Source organism: Sceloporus undulatus, chromosome 1 (assembly GCF_019175285.1).
Source record: "Sceloporus undulatus isolate JIND9_A2432 ecotype Alabama chromosome 1, SceUnd_v1.1, whole genome shotgun sequence".
NCBI classification, from domain to species: Eukaryota; Metazoa; Chordata; class Lepidosauria; order Squamata; family Phrynosomatidae; genus Sceloporus; species Sceloporus undulatus.
In genome coordinates, this window is record NC_056522.1 from 175,831,631 (window position 1) to 175,854,993 (window position 23,363).

The 23,363-nt window shown below is 41.6% G+C and overlaps 1 protein-coding gene across 1 annotated transcript in view; it reads left to right on the forward strand.

Annotated features, from left to right (window-relative positions):
- The first annotated feature begins 288 nt into the window (after positions 1–288).
- The window catches only part of EHBP1 (EH domain binding protein 1), a 306,873-nt gene continuing 283,798 nt past the window's right edge, over positions 289–23,363 (forward strand). The window contains exons 1-2 of the mRNA XM_042458024.1: positions 289–422; positions 1,571–1,978. Coding sequence (XP_042313958.1) covers positions 1,875–1,978 — 104 coding nt within the window. The 5' untranslated portion in view covers positions 289–422; positions 1,571–1,874. The remainder of the gene's footprint in view (positions 423–1,570; positions 1,979–23,363) is intronic.

A 23,363-nucleotide genomic window follows, 5' to 3' on the forward strand; every position in this document is an offset into this window, starting at 1 on the left:
GCGGCCCCACAACAAACTCCACCTCCCAGATTTGCATAGCCTTGAGCCAGAAAAGAGTTAAAGCGGTGCCAAACCGGGTTATTTCCCCAGTGTGGATGCAGCCACTTTCACAAGACAGGCACCCCCTATGACCAATCACGACTCCGCTCGTTGTAAACAACCCCGCCCCGTCCAGAGCGTCTCTGGCCAATAGGAACGCCGCGGCTGAGAGTGGCGTCGCCGCCCACCAATCCGCGCGCGAACTTTGGGCGGGGCGGTTTTTCCCCTCCAGCCTCTTTGCCAGGGAGTGTGTTGGGTTGTGCTCGTGGTGGGGCGCCGCCAGGTTTGTGTGAGGCGCGCGGAGGTGGCAGAGCAGAGGGTCGCCATGGGCAGCTCCAGCAGCGGAGGGCGGGAGTGGCTGTGACAGGCTCCGCCTGGGTTAGGTGAGCTGAGACTGGGGGAGAGGAGCCCTCTCCAAAGGGACTCTGGGCCCTCTGGACCCCCAGCCCTCCTCCTCCTCCTCCAGTGTCCATGGCCCAAAATGAGAGGCTGCTCCTTTCCTTCCCCTGCTTGGTGAGACAGGGAAGAGGCCGCCCCTGGAGCCCCGGAAGGAAGGGCCCTCTGTGTGGGTCTGGGTCTCCTCCTTCGGCCCCTTGCTAGGCTCCTGCCTCCTCCACTCCCTCGCCTTGCTCAGGTGAAGGAAGGGAGAGAGGAAGGAAAGAAAAGGAAGGGTGGAAGGAAGGAAGGAATGATGGAAGGAGAGAAGGAAGGAAGGGAGGGAAGGGAGGAGAAGAGGAAGGAAGGGTAGGAAGGGAAGAAGGAAGAGAAAAAGGAAGGAAGGAATGATGGAAGGAAGGGTAGGAAGGAAAGAAGGAAGAGAAAAAGGAAGGAAGGAAAGGAGGAAGGGAGGAGAAGAAGAAGGAAGGGTAGGAAGGAAAGAAGGAAGGAAGGAAGGGTGGAAGGAAGGAATGATGGAAAGAAGGAAGGGAGAGGAAGGGAGGAGAAGAAGAGGAAGGAAGGGTAGGAAGGAAAGAAGGAAGGAAGAGAAGAAGGAAGGAAGGAATGATGGAAGGAAAGAAGGAAGGGAGGAGAAGAAGAGGAAGGAAGGGTAGGAAGGAAGAGAAGAATGGAAAGGAAAGGTGGAAGGAAGGAAGGAAGGAAGGAAGAAAGCGGAAGGGAGGGTGGAAGGAAGGAAGGGTGGAAGGCAGGTGAGGCAGGCAGGCAGGTGAGGAGGGAAACCTGCTGCCCCTTCCTTGTCCCTATGGGCAGAGACAAAGAACCTCTCCTCCTGTCCCTGGGATTGCCATAGGATCATGCACCCAGAGAGAGAGCGAGGGATGGGAGGATGGCTCTGACTTAGGCTTCCTAGGAATAAGGGCAAGGTTTGGCCTGTTTGTTTCCAGAGAGGCACATGGCTCACATTCTTCACATTGTTTCTGCTTTCCCCCCTCTCCCCGAAGGAATGGAGGAAGAGTGTGTCTCTGTGTTGATTGTGGGTCTGCAAGAAACGGCATGCATTTTATAGCCAATCGCATATAACTTGTCAGTTAGTCACTGCTGTTTAGTCATTCTGATCTCTTTTCCTTTCCAGCATCGCCTCCTGTGCCTCGTTTGAGCCCATGAAGAGGAATAGTGACACCATAGACTTCATTGCCGCCTCTTTCTCCTGCCAGTATGGGTAAATAATCCGCCATTGACTTTGAAATGGGATTTGAAATAGGAAAGGGCTGTCCAGGCCATGCATCCTGAGGCTCCTGTCAGCCTCTGCCTTGTCCGTTGTTCTTGTTAGGTGTGCATGTAGGCCACTCAACACAAGCACACTGTTACGCTGGTCTTCTTCAACCTGAGACTCCCTGCGCCTGTTGAGCCTTCAGGTGTGTTGCCTCTTCATCATCATGGCTTCGGTGTGGAAAAGGCTGCAACGTGTTGGAAAACATGCATCCAAGTTCCAGTTTGTGGCCTCTTACCAGGAGTTGATGGTTGAGTGCACCAAGAAATGGTAAGCTGCATCCTCTCTTTGAAACGAACAGCTCTTGGCGGAACATAGCCTTTGCCTCTTCAGCTGTAGATGCTTCCGCTTATCTCTAGTGGGACAAAAAGCAGCTTGCAGACCTCCCTTTCTTAGAGTTTTGCTGTGTACTGATTCTGCCCTATGGAAATAATTTTTGCTTGTCATCAGGAGCTTTCCTGTAGACATATACTGAGCATTTATCAGCTCTGTGCTGCTTTCTTGCAACTGTGTGGGTTTTCTTGGTTTTAATAGATGTTGCTACAGCAGGTTCTTGGCAGTCCCATACCTTGATAACTAGTTTCTGTCAGAGGAATACATGGCACTCTTTCAAGGCTGAAGTATGGTTCATTTTACTCTCTGTACCTCAGATTTTTGCCTTTGCCTAAAAGTATTTCATTTTGACTTTCAACTCTGGAATGGGAACAGTCAAGATTCAGCCTTGGGAATTATCTCAAGTTATTTGCTTAGTCAGACAAGAATTCCCTGCAGCATTAACCCAATAGGACATCATTTCAGTTGGCGAGACAGTTCTCGGTAATCAGTTGTACAAGCTTGTCCTAGACACCTGTCTTCACTTCTATAAAGTTTGCTTTCAACTAGTAGGTTTCATCAGAAATCAGCCAAAATAATATTTGAATGAACGCAGCCTCTCTGGCACAATTTTACATATGCATTCTGTATTCTTTTCTGCACTATCAGTTTAGATAGCAAAACCTGGCACTTCATGGGAGAAGTAACAATAGATAGTGAGTGGGAATCTTCTTTTATTATTATTATTCTTGCTGTCAGGCTCAACATCTGTGCAGGGTATTTAATTATACTCAGTTTACGTATATCACTTTGAATCGTCCAAGCACTCCTATGAAATATCTTGCTTTAAATTTTACAGTATCTCTGTAAGATATTATTATCCCTGCATTTTACATAGGACTGATAGAAACTGCATAGCTTAGTTTCCTCGTAGTCAGTTCTCAGTGGTGGTGAGATCTGAATTTGCTGGGGTTGAGCTTTGGTGAGATTTGAACTTAAAACTTCTTGGTTTGTCTAGTGTTTTTGGAAATGCATAGTTAGTTGAGACGTATGTATTTTATGAGATCAGAAGGGTTGTTTTGAGTACAGAAAAGCCTGCAGTGTTTAAACAGAGAAACTTATACAGCATTACTGCTGACTCCACTTGCAGCAAATAATTCAGTGAGTTTATGGGAAGACATTCCTTCTTTGGGTCGAGGTTGTCTGCTTCCCTGGCCAAGATCCTCTGCTTCTAATACTGGCACAAGAAGCAGAATTCAGCAGATGAATATTTTATTTGTCCAAGGTATTGGAGCTGCGATGAGGAAAATGTGGCAAATCAATCCTAGGAATTGCAAAGAATCTCTGTTCTGTCATTTCCCATGTATGTGTTCCTTTCCACACAATTCTGGCTCCTAGAAGTGTTTAGAAGCAGCAAGAACTTCCTTTTGAAGGGAAAAGGTACTTGTGGCAGTACTTGGCCATATATTAGTTGGCTTCTAATCTCTTTATTGAGGAAGGTGATAGTTGTTTTTTAAAATGGGATACCTATTTATCTTTTTAGTGTTTTTTTTAAAGTGGTTGTTTGTACAGCTTTCTTTGTTTTGCATTTTCTTTAATGTCTTCCCTGTTCCAAGGGTTTATCCCTAGAGGATTTAGTTACAGCTAAAAAGTTTTACTGTTGAATTGTCTGATATAACAGCTTTCAGTCCAGTGTGTTATATTCCTCAAATGCTTACACTTGCAAGTGGTGAAACACACAAGATTTAAGTCAAAGGCAGTTAGGGGCACCCATTAACACCCTAAAAGCAACAGATCCCATCTGATCTTAGAAGCTAAGCAACGTCAGCCCTGGTTAGTACTTGGATGGGAGATTGCCAGTGAATACCAGGTGCTGTATGTTTCAGAGGAAGGAACTGGCAAAACCACCTTTGAGTGTTTCCTTAAAAAACCACTTGGAATTCATGGGATTGCCATAGGTTGACAAGTGACTTGAAGACATATCCATATTCACTCTCTCTCACACACAATCACTAGCTGAACTTCAGCAAAAGGATGTCTGTTCTCCCAAATGTCCGCATTTGATATGTGGCCAAACTCTGCATTACTCGCCCTGTGGCAGTTCAGTACTCTGCATGGATTCAGTGTCTCTTTCAGGCTCAATGGAGGCAGCATGGCATAGTGGTTTGAATGTTGGACTACGATTACAGAGACCAGGGTTCAGTTCCCAGCTTGGCCATGGAAACCCACTGGGTAACCTTGGGCAAGTCACATGCTCTTAGAGGAGGCAATGGCAAACTTCCTCTGAATTAATCTTGCCAAGAAAACCCCATGATATGTTTGCCTTAGAAATGACTTGAAGGCACACAGCAACAACACAGAAAGTGTTTGTAGTATATACTGCATTAGTGGCATTCATTGTACATGTTGAAAAAAACATGTAGCCTGGTCCTCTGAGGATTTGAGTAATGCTAAACTCACTGATTTCTGGGCAGTTAGGCATAGGATTGGGCTTCCAATATGAATGCTGTCTTGAATTTTGTATGCTCTCTTTAAGAAGGTGGAAGCAATCTTAAAATAAAAAACAAATGTTCCATTGGCATTTAAGCTAAAATCATAAAGCCTTTCTTTCCAAAAACAGCAATTTTGGCTTCTTTCTTTCTGAAGTCTTGATGCTTACTTTGGTATGTCTGTGAACAACTTGGAAATTCTAACTTAGCTGCTGCCTTAATTGATTTGAACAAGGCTGCAAAATTGGCACAAGTAGCAGTAAGTTATGAAGAAAATGCTTTCCTGTGCACTGCTTTTAAGAAGGCAAGTCTGTTTCTCATGATGTGACAGTTAATGATTAGAATATATGCCCTGGGACCCATACTGTAAGTGCCCCTTTGATTAAAAATCTAGTAAACATGGTTCTATTTTAATGTACTCACATTCCAGCATTCCAACAGTACAATGCTTTTTTTGCAAGAATAATAGACCATTTATATGTTTAAATGCACAACAATGAAGCATTAAAAACACTTGAGAGGAAAATAGGAATCTGAGAAAAGATTGTTCTTGAAATAAAGGTAGCTTGGGGTAGCTGGTTCCTTAAAAGACCTCCATATTTTTCCCTCTCATGTCTTTCGTATGTACATGTGAAATTTCCAGGAATTATAATATCAGTATTATAATTTATACTTTCATTTCATTGCAATTGAAGTTACATCTGTGTTGAGTTGCCCTTGAATATGTATTTTTTCAAATACTATTGAGAAACACAATGTTGACAGTAGACAGTGTTAATGGGAGGCTGATGTTGCTCTGCTCAACTTTTTTCCATCTTGACAGGCTTTCCTGTTTAAATGAACTTGTTCTTGGCAGACCTTCATCAATCCTACGTAGCACAGTGATTTTCTGTTTTGCTTCTCCGTCTTAGTTTTAGGGTTTTCTTTAAAAAAAACCTATCTGCTCCCCTGAATTCTTATTCTTTTGGATTACCTAAAATTGTCAGCATGCCATAAAATCAAAACAAGACTGTGTATTTTATTGGAATATGCTGTCTTCAGCTCTCTTGCTTCCTTGACCATGTCAGGTTTAATCTACAGGTTCTTATTGAGGCTAATGAGTATTGCTTCTCCAAAGCCCTTCTGACTCAAGCTTCTTGGGCCTAATATTTGTAAGGCGGACAGGCGGGGAGGGGACTATGAGCTCTTTACAGCTGTAAAGATCCCTCTTTGTATTCTTTACTAGCAGTCAACATTCCTCTAGTGATTTATGCCCTGGATAACTGATGATGTGTTTTGAATGTTTTTCACCTGTCTACTGATTGGCATTCTGTTATATGGCAGTAATTCTCATGAAGTTAGGAAATGTACTATGCCTTCTAGAATTCTTGTATCCATGTAGATCAACTATTTGGCAAGTGGGTGCTTACTTACTAAGTGCACCCTGATACTGTATGTATAGATTTGTGGAATATTATATTTAGAGTGGTTATTAAAATGCCATTTTAGAAGCGGTATCTTCCACTTATGTCTGGAAACAGTGTCCTCCTAGCTGCTCTAAGCATTAACCTGAAGAGCAAGAGCTAAGCAGCTTTCTCTCTCCCTCTCCCCTCCCTTATGCATCTTGTGGGCCTCAGGGAATCTGACCCCACAGTTTCTTTATCTAGATCTTTATGTGCAATGAAGTCCTGTTTTTTATTGGGTATGTTGGGATCTGTAAACAGCTCAGTTTGTACTGTGCATTGTCTCTGTAAGACTGGTTGAAAGAATCAGGGTGATGTAGTAGTTTGAGCATTGGACGATGACTCTGAAGACCAGGGTTCGAATCCTAGCTCATGCATGTAAACCTACTAGGAGACCTTGGGATACTCACACTCTCTCAGCCTCAGAGGATGGCAATGACAAATCCCCTCTGAAGAAAACTCCATGATAGGGTCACCTTTGGGTCACCATAAATAGGAAACAACTTGAAGGCACAGAACAACAACAACGATAGAACTGGTCCTGTTATTGGAAAGAACGAGACTGATCCCTTAGACAGAAGATTCTGAGGGTAAAGGAAGGAGTATAGCCATAAGGGATTTGAAGAACAAAGGTATTTGTATGTAATGCAGCCTGCCCTAACCTTCCTAAGATTGCTTGCTGCTGTGTATTGCAGTGAAAAATCGTGTCCTGTCACCAGCACTGAGGAAGGAGTACCAGTCTGATCAGCTTTTGAGCATGGAATGAAGAGAGGTGCTGTTCTTTCCCTTTTGGGCCTGTACTGCATCCATACAAACTTTTTGTTGAATTCACAGCTGCTTGGAAGTGCTTTTAATGTGCATCTGATTTGCATTACTTCCATATAAAATTGCAAATGAACTGATATACTTACTATATATTTTTAAACAAGAGGGAGAAATTTCTTCAGTGCGCATGATTCCAAAATATGAGTGAACAGAAAACCCATTACTGCTGCATCAAAATCTAATCAATTAGCAAAGCCTGCCATCATCTCTTTTTCCATCCTTCCTTGGCAATTCTGCACACTCCAGTAATGAAGCTTTGTTTATATACTGCATATTGTCCCAGGTTGTAGCTGTGTTAGGAAAGTCTTGATAGTCTACTTACTGAAAGGTAACAGTGAAATAAGGGCTTATTTAAAAATCTAAAAGTAAAGCATTGTCCAAAGACTTATAAAGAAGACTAATGGAGTTAGGTGACAGTAATGAAACCATTGCTGGGTAGAATTAACAGTAATTTAGCACACCCTGTGTCTTTCCATGTTCTAGGACCAAGAACAAATAAGACAGATGAAGACAGGTGATCTATAAGCAATGCCAATTAGGAGGAGGAGAAAGAGATTATGTGATCTGCTGTGCATTCAGTTAAGATAATAATTACGGTAAATACTGTACTCACCTTTTAATGCCTGGCTATTCTGCTGCCCCTTGGGGAGTGAAAAGTTGTGCAGATAGGGTCTGAAATTGAGGGGGTGATGTCCTTAGGTATTTTATGAACACACACCAGTATTTTAAGGCACTGTCATTAGTTTGGTGGTGCATACATACCTGAAATGTTACTCTAATGGAAAATGCATGAAATGCAACTTTATTAGAAACCTTTTATGATACATAGAACACATATTAGATATAGTAATTGTTATGGTACTTGGCTTCTGTACTTTGACTTTGTCAATAATAATAAATATCCTTAAAAATCTCAGGCAGAGTTATGGAACAATATAGTCTCTATTCCTTACTGGAAAATGTGATATATTATGACTTCCTCATTTCTTATGCTCTTTTCCCAAGGTACTAGCTTGTTTTAGCGTTATTTTGTGTTATTTTGAAATGGCCTAAGGGCTAATCAATAAACATTTCTTCTTCTTCTCCCAAGGTACTAGCTTTATGACTACAGGTTGAGTATCCCTTATCTGAAATGCTTGGGAACAGGATTTTTTTCTGATTTTCAAATATACATAATGAGGTATCTTATAAATGGAACCCAAGTCTAAACATGAAAGGTATTTCATATATACCTTATACACATAGCCTTAAGGTAATTTTATACAATTTTCAGTACTTTTGTGCATGAAACAAATTTTACATAAATTGAATTATCAGAAAGCAAAGATGTCATTATCTCAGTCAATACTCAATGTGTATATGCAGTGTTTTATATTCAAACTAAATTGATTGTTTTTGTGTAGTGTGTGTGTGTGTGTGTGTGTGTGTGTGTGTAGGTTACACACTGATGCAAAAAACCTCCAAAATATAAGCATATTTAACTATAAAATTCTACTTAATGGGGAACAACCTGCCAACAATAAAGCCTGGAGAGAAGATGTTTGCAGATAGAAAGATGGGTGTAAAACTCAGTTCACAGCTTGCTGTTCACTTTGCTGTCAGACAACCTCATGATTGTTTGTGTATCTGATGAAAAAAAGTATAGCATGCTGTTGTTGTAGCTGATGTTGGCCTACTAGAGTCTCAGCCTCCTATACAAGTAGTTCTAAACTGTGGTCCTTGGACACTCAGAGGACCGCAGTGTCTTCACATGAGGTCTGTGAAGTCTTGAAGGCTCCTCAGTCCACCTCCTTCCTCCAGCGGAGAGGCCACGGGACAGGAGACAAGGCAGAGGTTGGCTGAACCTGCGTGTGGTCTGTCATGTGGGTGTTCCACTGTGGGCAGCAGATTGACAGCAGAACTGACAGGCAGTCTTTGCCCTTCTCTCTCCCATGCCCTTCATTTCCAGCTGGGAGCAGTCCAGTCTGATGCCCTCATCAGGAAGAGAGGAATCTGAGAGAGTTGAAAAGGAAGGGAAAAAAAGAAAGAATCATATCATAGAATCATAGAGTTGGAAGAGACCGCAAGGGCCATCCAGTCCAACCCCCTGCCATGCAGGAAATCCAAATCAAAGCACCCCCGACAGATGGTCATCCAGCCTCTGTTTAAAGACCTCCAAGGAAGGGGACTCCACTACACTCCAAGGGAGTGTGTTTCACTGTCGAACAGCCCTTACTGTCAGGAAGTTCCTCCTAATGTTCAGGTGGAATCTCTTTTCCTGTAGCTTGCATCCATTGCTCCGGGTCCTAGTCTCTGGAGCAGCAGAAAACAAGCTAGCTCCCTCCTCAATGTGACATCACTTCAACTATTTAAACAGGGCTATCATATCACCTCTTAACCTTCTCTTCTCCAGGCTAATCATCCCCAGCTCCCTAAGTTGTTCCTCATAGGGCATGGTTTCCAGACCCTTCACCATTTTAATCGCTCTCATTTGGACACGCTCCAGTTTCTCAATATCTTTTTTAAATTGTGGTGCCCAGAACTGGACACAAGAGTGGCACTATTACTTCCCTTGAAGTAGACAAAAGAGTGGGCTGGCAACTAAGCAAAAGATTTGGCACCCCTAGTTGACCCCCAGATGTCAACTAATGCTAGCCTATTTAGAGTTAACTGGGGCATTTACACATACACACATCCTACCTCCTGCCCCTCCTTCTGCTCTCTGTCTCCTTTCCTGCCAATAGCCCCATACTTCCCATTTCTGCCTTGGCACCATGATGCTTCTAGCTTGCTTTGAGGCCCCATCTGCCAAACATGAAACCCTCCTCACTCTGCTTCTTTTCTACTTCCCAGATCCCATCAAAACATTCTGAGGGATATGATACAATCATAGAATCACAGAATCTCAGAGCTGGAAGGGGCTGCAAGCGGTGCAGTGTTATTGACCTCCATGTGCACAAGTCCCTTTTGGCACAGTGCTTTGCAGTCTGGGAAGCAGAGTTCAATCTGCTCTATCCTCAGAGCACATTGAACAGCAACACAATGGCCCAGCCAGACAGATTTTGTATTGGTTTCTTTCACATGGTCACTTACCTGTTCAGCCCACTGACTTCCTGGAGTGGAACAGCTATGTGAAAGGAGCCAAGGCAACAAACTGGTAGGAAGAAGCAGGAGAAAAGTTATCCCTGGCTCTCTGGCACCTGTGATGGTATAATGGTTTAATGGATGGTGTAATCATTAATGGTTCAGTGTTCAGGTACTATTTATTTATTTAATAATAATAATATTGGGGTTTTAAATCTTGTTATTTAAGTCTTGTGGGGGGGGTATCTGTGGCAACAAAATAGATTTAAAAGGGTCCCTGGTAAAGAAAGATTTGAAAACCACTGTTCTATGCTACCTGATTTTAAGAGACTAGGACCCAGAGCAATGGATGCAAACTGCAGGAAAAGAGATTCCACCTCAACATTAGGAGGAACTTCCTGACAGTAAGGGCTGTTCGACAGTGGAACAAACTCCCTTGGAGTGTATTGGAGTCTCCTTTCTTGGAGGTCTTCAAGCAGAGGCTAGATGGCCATCTGTCAGGGATGCTTTGATTGTGATTTCCTGCATGGCAGGGGGTTGGACTGGATGGCCCTTGTGGTCTCTTCCAACTCTACGATTCTATGATTCTATGTTTCATGAATGTAATAGTGTTGTAGAGCTCATCTCTGTTCTCATAAGATCTATTCCAGACACATGGCTTAGCACTTGATGTACTCAGTGCATCAGATGCTTCTACTATATATCTCCTACATGCAGAAGGACAATGAATCCACTAAGACATGCCAGGAAACAAGAAAATTATTTGTCAAGTGGGTGTTACATCCTTAATTCACTCCATTCTGAACATGGATTGGCAAATGTGTGATTATCTCAGCAATTTTCTTCTTTAGGTTTGGAGTGAATTGCAGCATTTTTCCAGTATGCTTCATACAGAATACTGGGGCTCGCTTCCTTTCATCAGGTCATGCTGATAGATTGAATGTGCTCCTCATGTTTTTTTTTTAAAATGACAAATAATTTGCACATTTGTTCTATGATTTGTTTTCATTTCTTATTAAACATGTTTGAATCCCATTGTTGGAAAGAAGTTGGGAAATGATGATGATGATGATGATGATGATGATGATGATGATGATGATAAATATTACCATCTGCTTTTTGTGTACTTGTCTCATAATCGGAATAAGCGTGAAACTTGGCTTTCACAAAGACTAGGAGTGAGAAATTTGATGCCTTATCTTTCTGCAGGGAAAAAACACCCTCTTTGATAAGGATTTCACTGGTTGTGTGTGCTTAGCTTGGTAGGTTGTGAAGGTTAAGAGATGCCTTTTGCAGCACCTGGAAGTTGCTAAACCATAAATTGAATGCAGCAAGATTTCTTCAGAGTTTACAAGGAGAGTTTGTTGTAGGATTTTTCAAGGCAGGGAAGTTTAGGACCCAGTGTCTGTTAGCTTCATATTTCCTTACTATTTTAAAGGAATATGCACGTCATCCCATTGCAGTCTGGAAACGCTATTTCTACTTTCATTTTTTGGGTCATATCTGAGGTTTTCTGTTTCCTTTCCTGTGCCAGTTTAGTATAATATGAAATAAGTGCTAAATCTGGTTTCTCAGATTACAGTCAGAGGATGATACAGTATGTATTACTGTTATACTGTACTTAAAAGGAACTTGTTATTTGGCAAATGTATTTAAATAATTCATCTTTTTACTCCCCAGCTGTAGCTTGTATCTGCAAAATCTACAAAAGAGTGATATATTTATTGTACAGCCAAAACATCCAAAATAATGCATGCAAGCTTTCAAAGCTCCACTGGGTTCTTCAACAGGCAAAATACAGTATGTTAAAATCATGCAGGAGGAGAAAAGTAATGATGTTAGAGTCACAGGCCTACATTTTGTATCAGATGTTGTTTATGTTGTAGTTCAGTTGGTTTGGAGGGATCTCAGTGCAGACAGAGATCCCTCTTGGCCATGTAGGGACAATAAAATTTGAGCTATATGAGCAATAGTAAAGTAACTTTTCTTGGGATGCAGGTTGTCTCCATCCTTTGTGAAGCCACAGGCCCCTTTCTTAGACAGAGAACATTGAATTTCCCAAGAACTGTTGGGAACGATGTGTGGAAAAATCTTTTAGTGCTATTAGATTGTAAGCCTGAGGGCAGGGAACCGTCTGACTAAAAAAATTTATGTACAGCGCTGTGTAAATTTACAGCGCTTTATAAATAAAGGTTAATAATAATAATAATATATGGATAAAACTTATCCATTACAGATTTAAGTATCCATTACCTAAATGCTTTGGACCGAAAGTGTTTCAGATTTTTGGATTTTGGAATCGTTACATATACATAATGAGATATCTTGAAGATGGAAATATTATGTTGAACCATTGAACATGTGGCATCATGTGGGCATTCAAAACATTTTTTATTTAGGAGCATTTTGGATTAGGGATGTATAATCCAAAATATTTTTTTTACCTTTGTTGGAGCTAGAAACCTCCGTATTAAGTCCCACTCCTTGGCTCCCTCTTATTTAGGATTCTCCTATTTATCTACATCTAATCTGGTTTCAGCCATGGCTGTGGGCAGAGTCAACTTTGGTTGCCTTGATAGATGGTATATGCTGAGAGCTGGACAGTGGGAGTGTGTTCCTGTTGGTTCTGATGGATCTCTCAGTGGCTTTTGATACCATCAACTATGGCGCTGGACAGACCGTCCAAAAAGGACAGTCTCCCGGCACCTAGTTTTGGTCTGCGGGAAAGCCGCAGCCTCCAAATCTTGGGATTTCCCCGCGGACCAAAAAGAACCCACAAAAAGCGGGTTCTTCTTGGACCGCCATTATAATGCCGCAGTGCGCCAATGGAACACTCGCAATATCATAATGGCACCACGACATGCGGATGCTATGCATCCGGCATGTAACGATGGCACTGCTCATCTGTACATGGCGCCTCCATTTTGACACCCTTGTCATGTGCAAGGGGCGTCTAGAAGCACTGCCTCTTGCACATGATGAGGGCATCCTTTCGCATCCGTCTGGACCAGGCCTATGATATCCTTCTGGGATGGGACTTGCAAGCACTGTTTTGCAGTGGTTTTGGTCTTTCTTGCAAAGGAGAATGAAGACTGTGGTGTATAGTGATGTCTGTTCAACATCCTGGCAATTGGCCTGTGGGGTCCCTGAGGACTTGGTTGTGTCCCCCATGGTTTTTAATATCTACATGAAATCTCTGGGAGAGATTAGCTAGAGTTTTGGAATATTGTGTCACCAGTAGATGGATGACACATAGCTCTATAACTCCCTTCTACTCCTAGGAAGCTGTCCTAGGGCCCGTATAGACAGGCCAAAATAAAGCGCTTCGGGTCATTTTGGAGGTATGCTTTTTAAATGATGCATGTGTCCTAAGTATTCGGAAGCTGCACCAAAGCCACGCTCCAGTCTAGTCCTTAAACAGCATACCTCCAAAGTGACTCGAAGCAGCTTTATTTTGGCCTGTCTGTATGGGGCCTTAGTTATAACCCAGTGCCTAGCATCAGTCATGGATGAGAGTGAACTGGATGAGGATGAGCAAACTGAAACTTAATCTAGCCAAGACAGAGTTTCTCTAGGTCAGTTGAAAGGCTGAGTGGGGAATTCAGCAGGGAATCAATTTGGTAGATAGGATTACACTCCCCTGTAGACACAGGTTTGCAGTTTGGGCACACTCCTGGATTCAACCCTTAGCCTGGAAGCCCAGATTTTTGAGGAGGAGCCAGGAGTGCACTTGCACAGCTAAGCCTTGTGTACCAGTTGTGCCCATTCCTTGAGATGTTACATGCCTTAGTTACATCCTGTTTTGATTCTTTTCACTCTCTACGTGATGTCGCCTTTGAAGAGTGTTCAGAAACATCAGCTCATCCAAAAAGCTAGAGTGCACAGGGAGCACATAATTCTTGTTGATATAGATCCACTGGCTACTAGTTTGTCTCTGGGCACAATTCGAAGTGCTGATTCTGATTTGGGCTCTGATCCAGGTTATATGAAGAACTGTATCTTCCTATCTTAGCCTGACTAAGGCGTGGTACAGAGCGTCAAAAAGAGGCGCTTCCCTGGCGCCTCTTTGCTCCACAGGAGCGCTGCAGCAAACAAATTGTGCAGCGCTGCTTCGCAGCAAAAAAAAGAGCGCCCGGAAGGGGCTCTTTTTTCTGGCACTGCTGGGATGCAGCAAAGCGCCAGAGACATTGCAATGATGTCGCAGCTGCGCTGCCCTGTTTGGAAACAGCACAGCTGTGACATCATCATTATGCGCTCTGACTGGTGGGTGCGCTGCAGCTGGGCCGCCCTCGTCACATGCAAAGGTTGCCGGGCATGTGGGTGCTCCCCCAACCAGGCAACCCCTCGCATGTGATGAGGGCTCCGCAAAGGCCCGTCTGTTCTGCGCCTAAGGTTTGAGATCTTCTGAGGAAGCCTTTCTCTCTATTTTACCACTCTCACAGGTGGGAGCATGGAAGTGGGCCTTCGCTGTTGCTGCTCCCAGGCTCTGGAACTTGCTTTTTAGAAAGGTTAAACTGGCACCCTCCTTGCTGTCTTTTTATAAGCACGCCTTTGAATGGTGACTGCTTAGGGGGAAAGGGCTTTTCATATTCGATGCTGTTATATTTGTCCTTTTTTAAGGGCTAATTTTTACTGCTTTTAAATTTGTTGATATTTTATATTTTTAATGTTTGTATAATGAATTTTTAGGTGTATCTGTTTAAATTTTTGTAAGCTGCCTTGAGATCCAGACTGTCAAAAAGCAGTAAACAAACAAACAAACAAACAAACAAATAAATAATTCTGCCTGAAACAGGAGAGGTTAAATGGTGATTAATACATAAAACCAGGAAAGACCAGGGATGAATGTCTGTCTGCCTAGCAGTCAACCCCTACAACTTTAAAGAATAAGCTGCTATGAATTATGATGCTACATTCCTAAGATGTGCCAGCAAGCAAGTCGGCATATCTCTCATTCTTGTTGTTGTGTACCTTTAAGCTGTTTCTGACTTATGATGACAGGGATTTCTTGGCAAAATTTGTTCAGAGGAGGTTTCATAGAATCATAGAATCAGAATTGTAGAGTTGGAAGAGACCACAAGGGCCATCTCTAGTCCAACCCTCTGCCATGCAGGAACTTTCAATCAAAGCATCCCCGACAGATGGTCATAAAGCCTCTGTTTAAAGACCTTTAAGGAAGGAGACTCCACTACACTCTGAAGGAGTGTAGTGCATTTACCTCCGTCAGTGGGTGAGAGAATTTGATTTGTCCGAGGTTACCCAGTGGGTTTCTTTGGCAGGGTGGGGATTCGAACCCTGGTCTCCAAAGTCAGAGTCCACTGTTCAAACCACTACATCATGCAGGCTCCCATTCTGCTTTCCCATTTTACCCAAAGCTCTGTTGCTTCAAAATTGGTCATTAACCTCACAGAGACTTTCTCCAAGAATGGCTGGAATATGGTGCAAAAGATCACTTCTTTCTGACAGCTATCAAAGTGTTTTCATCATACATATCTTGAACCCATTAGGTTCATTGCCAGCCAAAATTCAGTTTCTTCCTACTAAGATAGCTAGCTATTCTATCTTGCACTTATATATGGCCTTGCTTTTTCTGTTCTTGGGTGTATCTTACTAATGGAGCTTAATAACAGCGCTTGAGCTCCTTAATTTATCTTTCACTTTACTTTTTGTCTTCTCCACAAGTTAAGGTTGTGATAATTTGCAGGTATGATATGAAGTACCGGAAATGAGTTGAATCATGTGACAGATGCATTTTTGCACTGAGATCCAAAACTTTGTTCTTTTTCACTTGGCTCACTAGGAATACATCAGTTTAGCCAGTCTTATAATAGAGTAATAGTCTAGAAACAATTAAACTTGAAGCAACTAAAACCAACCTGAAGTCTGAAATGGGGTAAATAAAAGATATTATTGGCAAGTGTTTTCCATCTCTTCCCCCACCTTATAGCCCCTGCAAAGCCCCCTCCCCATACAAACCATGGGGTGGAGAGCCATGGATGTCAGATTTGAGAAAGGAGAATCATTCCAAATATGGTGGAACTCTGCACAGTTTGAAGTGATGGATTCACTGGCCCTCTGGAGAGGATTTTTAGCAGGCTCTGGGAGGTGGGAACTGGAACATTTCAAGTGAACTTATGTTAAATCCAGGACATTGGTTTTGTCACTATTGTGATTTTCTGTTACATCCCTAATATTGCAATCATACTTGCATGCAGCCAAATACAGTGCAATCATATTTATGTGTCTCTGTGTTTAACAAATGGGTGATCCCTTAAATTTCATAGGGATGTCTTAGGCAAGAAATATTTAGAGGTTGTTTTGCCAGTTCCTTTCTCTGAAATATAGCCTACAGCACATGGTATTTGTTGGCAGTCACCCACCTCCCAGAGGGTGGAAATGCTTTTGCCTGTTACTTGTTGCAAATTGTTCACACATAGGTTCAAATGGTATAGATGATTTCTGAAATCTCCCCACGTCGTACAATTTGTTAAATTTTGTGTTGAAAAGAATCCATGCACCTAGTGTAATTGTGTTGTGTATTGCATCATGTTGTATTATTTGTCTTATCTCTGTTTTCCCATTTTTGCAAACATGGGCAATATCCTGTAGGTCACTTGCTATCATGATAAGTTACAGAATAACTTGATGAATCTAGTTATTGAGGCTATGGTGTGTTGCCATATGTGGTTTGCAAGGAGGAGTGACTCAGTGGATTCAGACAACAAGCTTTGTCCTGTGCGCACCATTTGCTGAAATGGATATTTGGGTATGTGTGATTCATCCATGTATTTTCTACCTGCATTTGTTGAAAATTTCTATGAACATGTTTGTGGTAAATAACACAGATAATAGATTTCTACAGTGTCCTGTGAGATGGCCTGAGGAGCAGCAGCACTGAAAAATGGCTTCTGTTCTCGATATATGTCAGAAAACTGCTCCTCCCCAAATTCTTGGGAAGAGTTCATTATAGTAGGGGTGGGTAGCTTGTGTGGATTTAAATACTCTAAAGGCCCACATCCCATCTCATCTTGTAAACTAACCAGGGTCAGCCCTGGTTAGTAATTGGGTGGGTGACTGCCAACAAATACCATGTGCTGTAGGCTATATTTCAGAGAAAGGAACTGGCAAAACAACCTCTAAATATTTCTTGCCTAAGACATCCCTATGAAATTTATGGGATCAGCATAACTGAACAGGTGACTTGAAGGCATATACACACAGGCACTCACAGGCACTTGTGGCCCTCCAGAAGTTGTAAATCCAGTAATCTCTTCTATTGGCTACACTGGCTAGGGCTTATGGGAGCTTCAGTTCAACAACTTGTGGAGGGCAGCAAGTGCCCTTGTGTTGTGATTTTTGGTTTGGCAGTAGAAGACACCCCGTGCAGGGGTGCAGAACTGATTAAGGAGATTATCGCATCCAGGAATCACAGTGGGAGAGATGCAAGATCTAAAAGACGAAAATTGATGTTATCGCATTTACCTATGTCCGGGCTATAGGCAGCACATATCCACTTGGGCAGCCCATCTGCAACCTGGACTTCTTCCATGGCTTTTTCAAGAACGAGATCCCACTAACAAAATCCACTAATAATGATTTGAAACTGCTCAGAATATCCTTCTATTTCCATTTGCCACTGTTACTTCCAATGTACTGTAGAATATTCATTAATAAGGTAAAGTGGTGTAAAAAGGTCTAAATCACATGAAAGGCCCCAGATCCCATCTCCTATGGAATGCATGGGGTCACCATAATTTGACAGGTGACTTGAAGATACACAAACATACACAACAGTGCCACTCAAAGTGGTATTCCCTGGACCAGCACCAATGTAAGAGCTGTCTGCTCCCAGTTGATAGTTTTATTTATTTATTTGGTTTAATGAAAAAAAGAAACAGTTGTAGCTGATGGGTAAAATATAGTACAGGTTCCTGGCATATTGGGAAAAACAATAACCTGCCGGTTCCCCCACATTAGAGAATTTGAGAAGCACTGGTGTAATGGTTTATAGACGCTGCTAATGGTTTTCAGATTTGTTTCAATGTAGGTAATTGTGGTATGTTTATTGACATATGTACAAAAAATGGTTGTGTATTTCCCACATACAAATTTTTTTTTTATTGGAGCCTAAAGCAAAACAGCTGACACAGTGCCCAGCCTCAGTCCTTCATGCATTCCTTTTAAAAGTGGAACTTCATGACAGAGTGCAAGTCCGCAGCTGTCTGTCTGTAGCTGCATTTGTCTGGTTTTGGTTTCAGTGTGGTGTGCCTTTTGTGGGCCTTTTCCTGTCTCCCCCTGCCCTGGGTTTCCCTGTGAAATTTTGCTGCGATTTGCTTGCCTTCTGTAAAATGGGTATTACAGTGGAAAGCTGTGGATTTTATATTCTGAGACTCAGATACCACTTGGGCAAATTACTTTTCTTTTAACCCCATTTCTTTCTAGGAAATAAACATTTTGTGACTGGCCCTCCATGAAGGGACCTGGTAAGCCTACAACACACTCTTAAAATTTGAAATGTGTTAAACAGTTCAAAAGGTTGGAAATCGTCCATAGCACAAAACCCAAATTTACCACATGTATGTAATACAAATCTTAAGAATTCCTTTTCTAGTTGTTCTTGTGTGCCTTCATGTTACTTCCGACTTATGGTGACCCTATAGCAACATATTTTCTTGGCAAAATTTGTTCAGAGCCCATTTGCTTTCCTGTGAGGCTGAGAGTATGTGACTTGTCCAAGTCACCCAGCGAGTTTTCATGGCAAAGTGGGGAGTCAAACCCTGGTCTCCAGAGTTTTTAGTCCAAGACTCAAACCATTACACCACACTGGCTCTTTCCTTTACTAGTAGAGGTTCGTTTTTTATAAGAACAGCCATGATTTTCAGCATTTCACTAAATAACTCAGAAACAGTTAATATACAAAGGTTGGGAATGATCATTGGTACAAGTTATTGGAGTGCAGCACTCTTGATTAATGAAAACCTATCTTGTCAAATTTCAGAGTTAACTTTTTCACATGTATGGACACATGTTTTACATGTATAGCTACATGTTTAAATATGTATACAGTATTACTAACTTTTTTGATGGCTAGCAGAAGCAGTTCCTCTGTTTATCATACATTAGATAACTGCTTTTATAAGAAAGACAATGTATAATATTTTTCAGTTCCTCTATATAACTAAGAATGTATCCCTTTCTAGTTAGCAGATCTGGTACTGTATAATGAAATGGCAATGGATATGAACCAGGAAGTCTCCAGTTCAGTTGTTACCTCTGCCATGAACCTCTACTTTCTAGCAAGCTGGCATCTCAGCCTCTGCTATGCTTCCACAATATGAGAATGATATTTTTGTAACTTGCAAGCCAGGTATAAAGATTAGCCATTTATTTATAAGTGCTATATGCATATTAAGTGATAGTGTGAACTTAGATGAAGAGACCTGGTAAGCCTTCGAAAGCTTAATGAAAAGCTGAGTGGGTGCGAGGGAATCTGGTTTCCCCTTCACCAAGCATAATGAAAAGCCTGCTCTTGATTATTATCTTAATTAGAGTATCTCACACTTGTCCCAAATCTGAGCTATGGGGATTTGTGTTTGTTTTCACAGTGTGTTTCAAAGACCCATCAGACTGAGACTCCAAGGAAACGACATTTTTGCAAAATTAAGTCTTCCCTTGTTCTATCTTATAAACTTATAGCAGAGGGTACACAGCCATCCCAAGTTACACTGAGTTAACTTGCTTATCTGTATTATTGCGCCGCTATAGGCAAACCCCGAAATTTATTCCAGTATCCCTGTTGCCATTTGAATAGGGTTGTATAGCTAGATACATTCTGCCATGGGAAAAAGGACGAACAATTGATTTGGATGAAACACTATCTAATCCATGATTACTTAGTGTTCATGTGAAGTGGAAATGATTATAAGCGGATGTGTTATCTAAGTACACAGTGAAAAGCCCTGCAGAGTCTAGTGGCTAGCAGAGACATTTCCTGGCATCCTTTGTATAAGAATCTTGGATAATATGGCATCCAGCTAGAGGCTATTCTACCACTTAGATGCTTTTTGAGAGTAAGGAGGAATCTTTCTCTAGGGCTGCCATATCACTCAGATATCTTTATTCTACTGGGTACTAGGGATAGTGACCAATGCCTGTTTTGATCATTGTTTGGCCTGGATTCCAATTTTCATTTTAAAAAAAGCAAGCCTAAACATGGGGCAAGATGGTGGGGACATTCTTCTCTCAAATATTTCTACAAGAAAAAAAATCTTGCCTAGGAATTTCAGCATGAGGGAAGTGAGAGTGAGCTTTATGAACAACACAGTGCATAAAGCATACAAGGGCTGCACCACAAGGGTATAAGATTAGGCAAGGAGGGAGCAAGAAAGATAGAAAGCCAAGTGGTGTGAGTGGCAGCACACAAGAAGAAAACAAAGAATGCATCATGCAGGTGTAAGGTGACATAAAGAGTAGAAGAAATGTGAGATGGAGTAGTGTGAGCAGCAGAACACAAGAGGCAAGTGAGGGGTGCTCCATCAGGGCATGAGATGAGTCAAGGGAGGAAGTAGGAGAGACAGGAAAGTAAGTGGTACAAGTGATGATATACAAGAAGCACGAGAGCAGGACACTAGCGAACAAGCGTGCTCTCCACCGTGAGGCCAAGAAAGTGGACGGCAAGAAGGCCTACATTTTTGGTCAAGCATGGAGAATGTTAGCTGTATTTGATTAAAGTGTGGAATGTATCCAGATATGCATTGGACAGATAGAGCCAGTGTTGTGTAATGGTTTAAGTGTCAGCTAATGACAACTTCAACCATGCTGATGTTTATAAGAAGTATCCAAATGTTGCATAAAGTTTTATTACTAGTTTTACATAGTGTTGTACATAGCAGTGTTGAGGCGAGAAGACCCTTTCATCTCATGGGGAAAGCAATGGTCTAGATGAACCAAACGTTTCTGCTGAATTGTGTTTTGCTGAAGAGTTTATTACAGTTTCACTGGTCATAAATTACAATAAATTCCTGGTTTTTGGAAACATCTCTTATATCTCTCAGTTCATTACTGTTGATTGCTTCAGATTACAAGGCTGCTATATTAGTTTTCCATGACCACTGACGAAGACGCTTAGTCGAAACGTGTTTGGTCTCTGTTTGCTCACTTTCCAATTGTAATGGGCGTACTGTGTTATCCCTTTTAATTTTTTACTGAGAGGTGCAAAGAAATTTATCTACCATCGCATTGGTATTTTGTATGTCTGACACCTCCTTATGTTTTGCTTTACTATTCGGGATGTGCAGTTTACTAGCCTAGTACTGATTGGTATCACTAGTCTTGTTTGTTAGGGCGAGGCTTCCAGGCCAGCATAAGCCTGTTGGTTTTCAGGATTGCATATACTTTATGCTTTTTAAATTTCTTTTATCCTTTTAGCACCCATTGCAACATATTGTTCTAATAAAATTACAGTGTTTCCTATTTTCATTTCCCCTAGACTTTTTGTCTGCACATTTGTTGTTTCAGTTTAGGGTATCACCTCCCAGTTTTTCCCCATTAAATATAATGACATAGCAAAATGGTGTTCCGTATAAAAAAATGGAAAAGGTTTGATATTTGAAATTTATACTTTTTTAAACGTTTTCAAACTATGGATGCTTGAATCCGTGTATAAAAAAATCAGCGTATAAGAGCTGACTGTATTTCCAAGGTGCATAGCTTGCAAAACAGGGTACAAGACCCCCCCCCCCCTCTTTCTCCCTTGCCTCAGCAACTGTTTGTTAGCTCTGGCTGTGAAGGAAGGCGGAGGGATAAGATGCACAGACACACACACACACACACACAGAGGAGAGCATGCGGGGAATCAAAGGAGGAGCTGTTTCAAGATCCCTGGCTATGAGAGAAGGGTGGGTACTTCTTTTAGGAACTTTATTAGCAGTATTAACTTATTGCCCCATATATAAGTTGACCCATGATTTTGGAGTCCATTTTGGGGCATAAATTTCTTGACTTATAGTTTAATATATATAATAATACCAGATTCCAGGTGTGTGATAATAGTATTTGTACAGCCTGTCTTCATTGACTTTAGATGGGATTGTCATTAACATATATCATGTAGGGTCTAGATCTTGGATGTCATAGACGACACTAGGTCACAGGTCAGATTCAGAAGGGACATTCCTTAAAGTGTTTTGAAAGTCTGGTCCGAAACACATTGCAGAAATGATCCAGTTTGAGACTAACTGCTCTGGCTCAGTGCTAGGGAGTCCTGAGAACTGTAGTTGATTATGGCACCAGAGGTCTCTGACAGAGAAGGCTAAATGTCTCACAAAACTACAGTTCCCAGAATTTCCTTGCATTGAATGAAGGCAGTTGAAGTGGTTTCAAACTGGATTATTTCTGCAGTGTGTTTTGGACCCTTATTGAAATACTCTAACACCTTCCTTACTCTTTGCAGGAAAGGTCTTTACAGGATCATTTCATTCAGTCATGTATTACAACATAGAAACATCAAAGAAAGTTGTGAAACAGCTTGAGGTGATGGAGCAAATTTAAGGTCACTTAGATTAGAATGCCAAATCCCTATAAAACCAGATGCATTTTTTTGAAAGAAGTTTTAATGACTCAGTTTTATGAGCCTTTGTAATTACACAGTGTTTTTACTCAGGAATGAAAATCTAAGAAGAGATGGAGTGGTATCAACAGTGAAGAGAGATGTTGCAAAAATAGTCAAGGAATATAATTAAAGGTCTGACCAAATAATATCAATAAGGTATCAAGAAAACCTATCAACATAACTATAATCCAACTTTATGCTCCAACTACAGAGGCAGATGAAAAAGGACTAGACAGTATCCGGAATCATAAAGATAGATAATTGAATACTAAAGTTAGGACTGTCCATGTCCTTTATGGTTGTGAAAGCTGGACAGTGAAGAAATGACAGGAAGAAAATAATTTGAAATGTTCTACTGTGGACAGCTAAGAAGACTAATAAATGTTTCCTAGAGCAAATCAAGCCTAAACTCTTCATAGAAGCCAGGGGGACGAAACTGAGGCTATCATAATTTGTCCGTATCTCATGACCTTGTGATGCAGACATTATTGAATTTCTTTCTAAGACTCAATTTTTTGGAAGCGACTCTGTGATTTTGCTTCAGGTTATACACATTTTGTTAAGAATTTCCCTTTTAAATAGTTTAGGCTGGTGCAACCCTTCCTTGAGGTAGGGCATGATGACAAGACATATTTCTGATTCCTCCTATCCTCGACAAGCTATAACCTGGAGGCATATTTCCCTTATTGCTGTCACACTGGTTGAGAAGTATTGCATAGGAAGTTTATTTTCCCCTTGCCTCTAGTTGAGGATTTTTTTGTTGTTGGCCAGTGATGTCTACCCTGGTATGTTGCGTCCCTTAAGTTGCATTACCACTGTGATTCTATCATTAATGCTGGGTTCTGGAAGCTATGGTGATTTACGTGTAGATATAATTTTTTTAAGGGATTCCCAGAGACCTCAAAATTACTTCA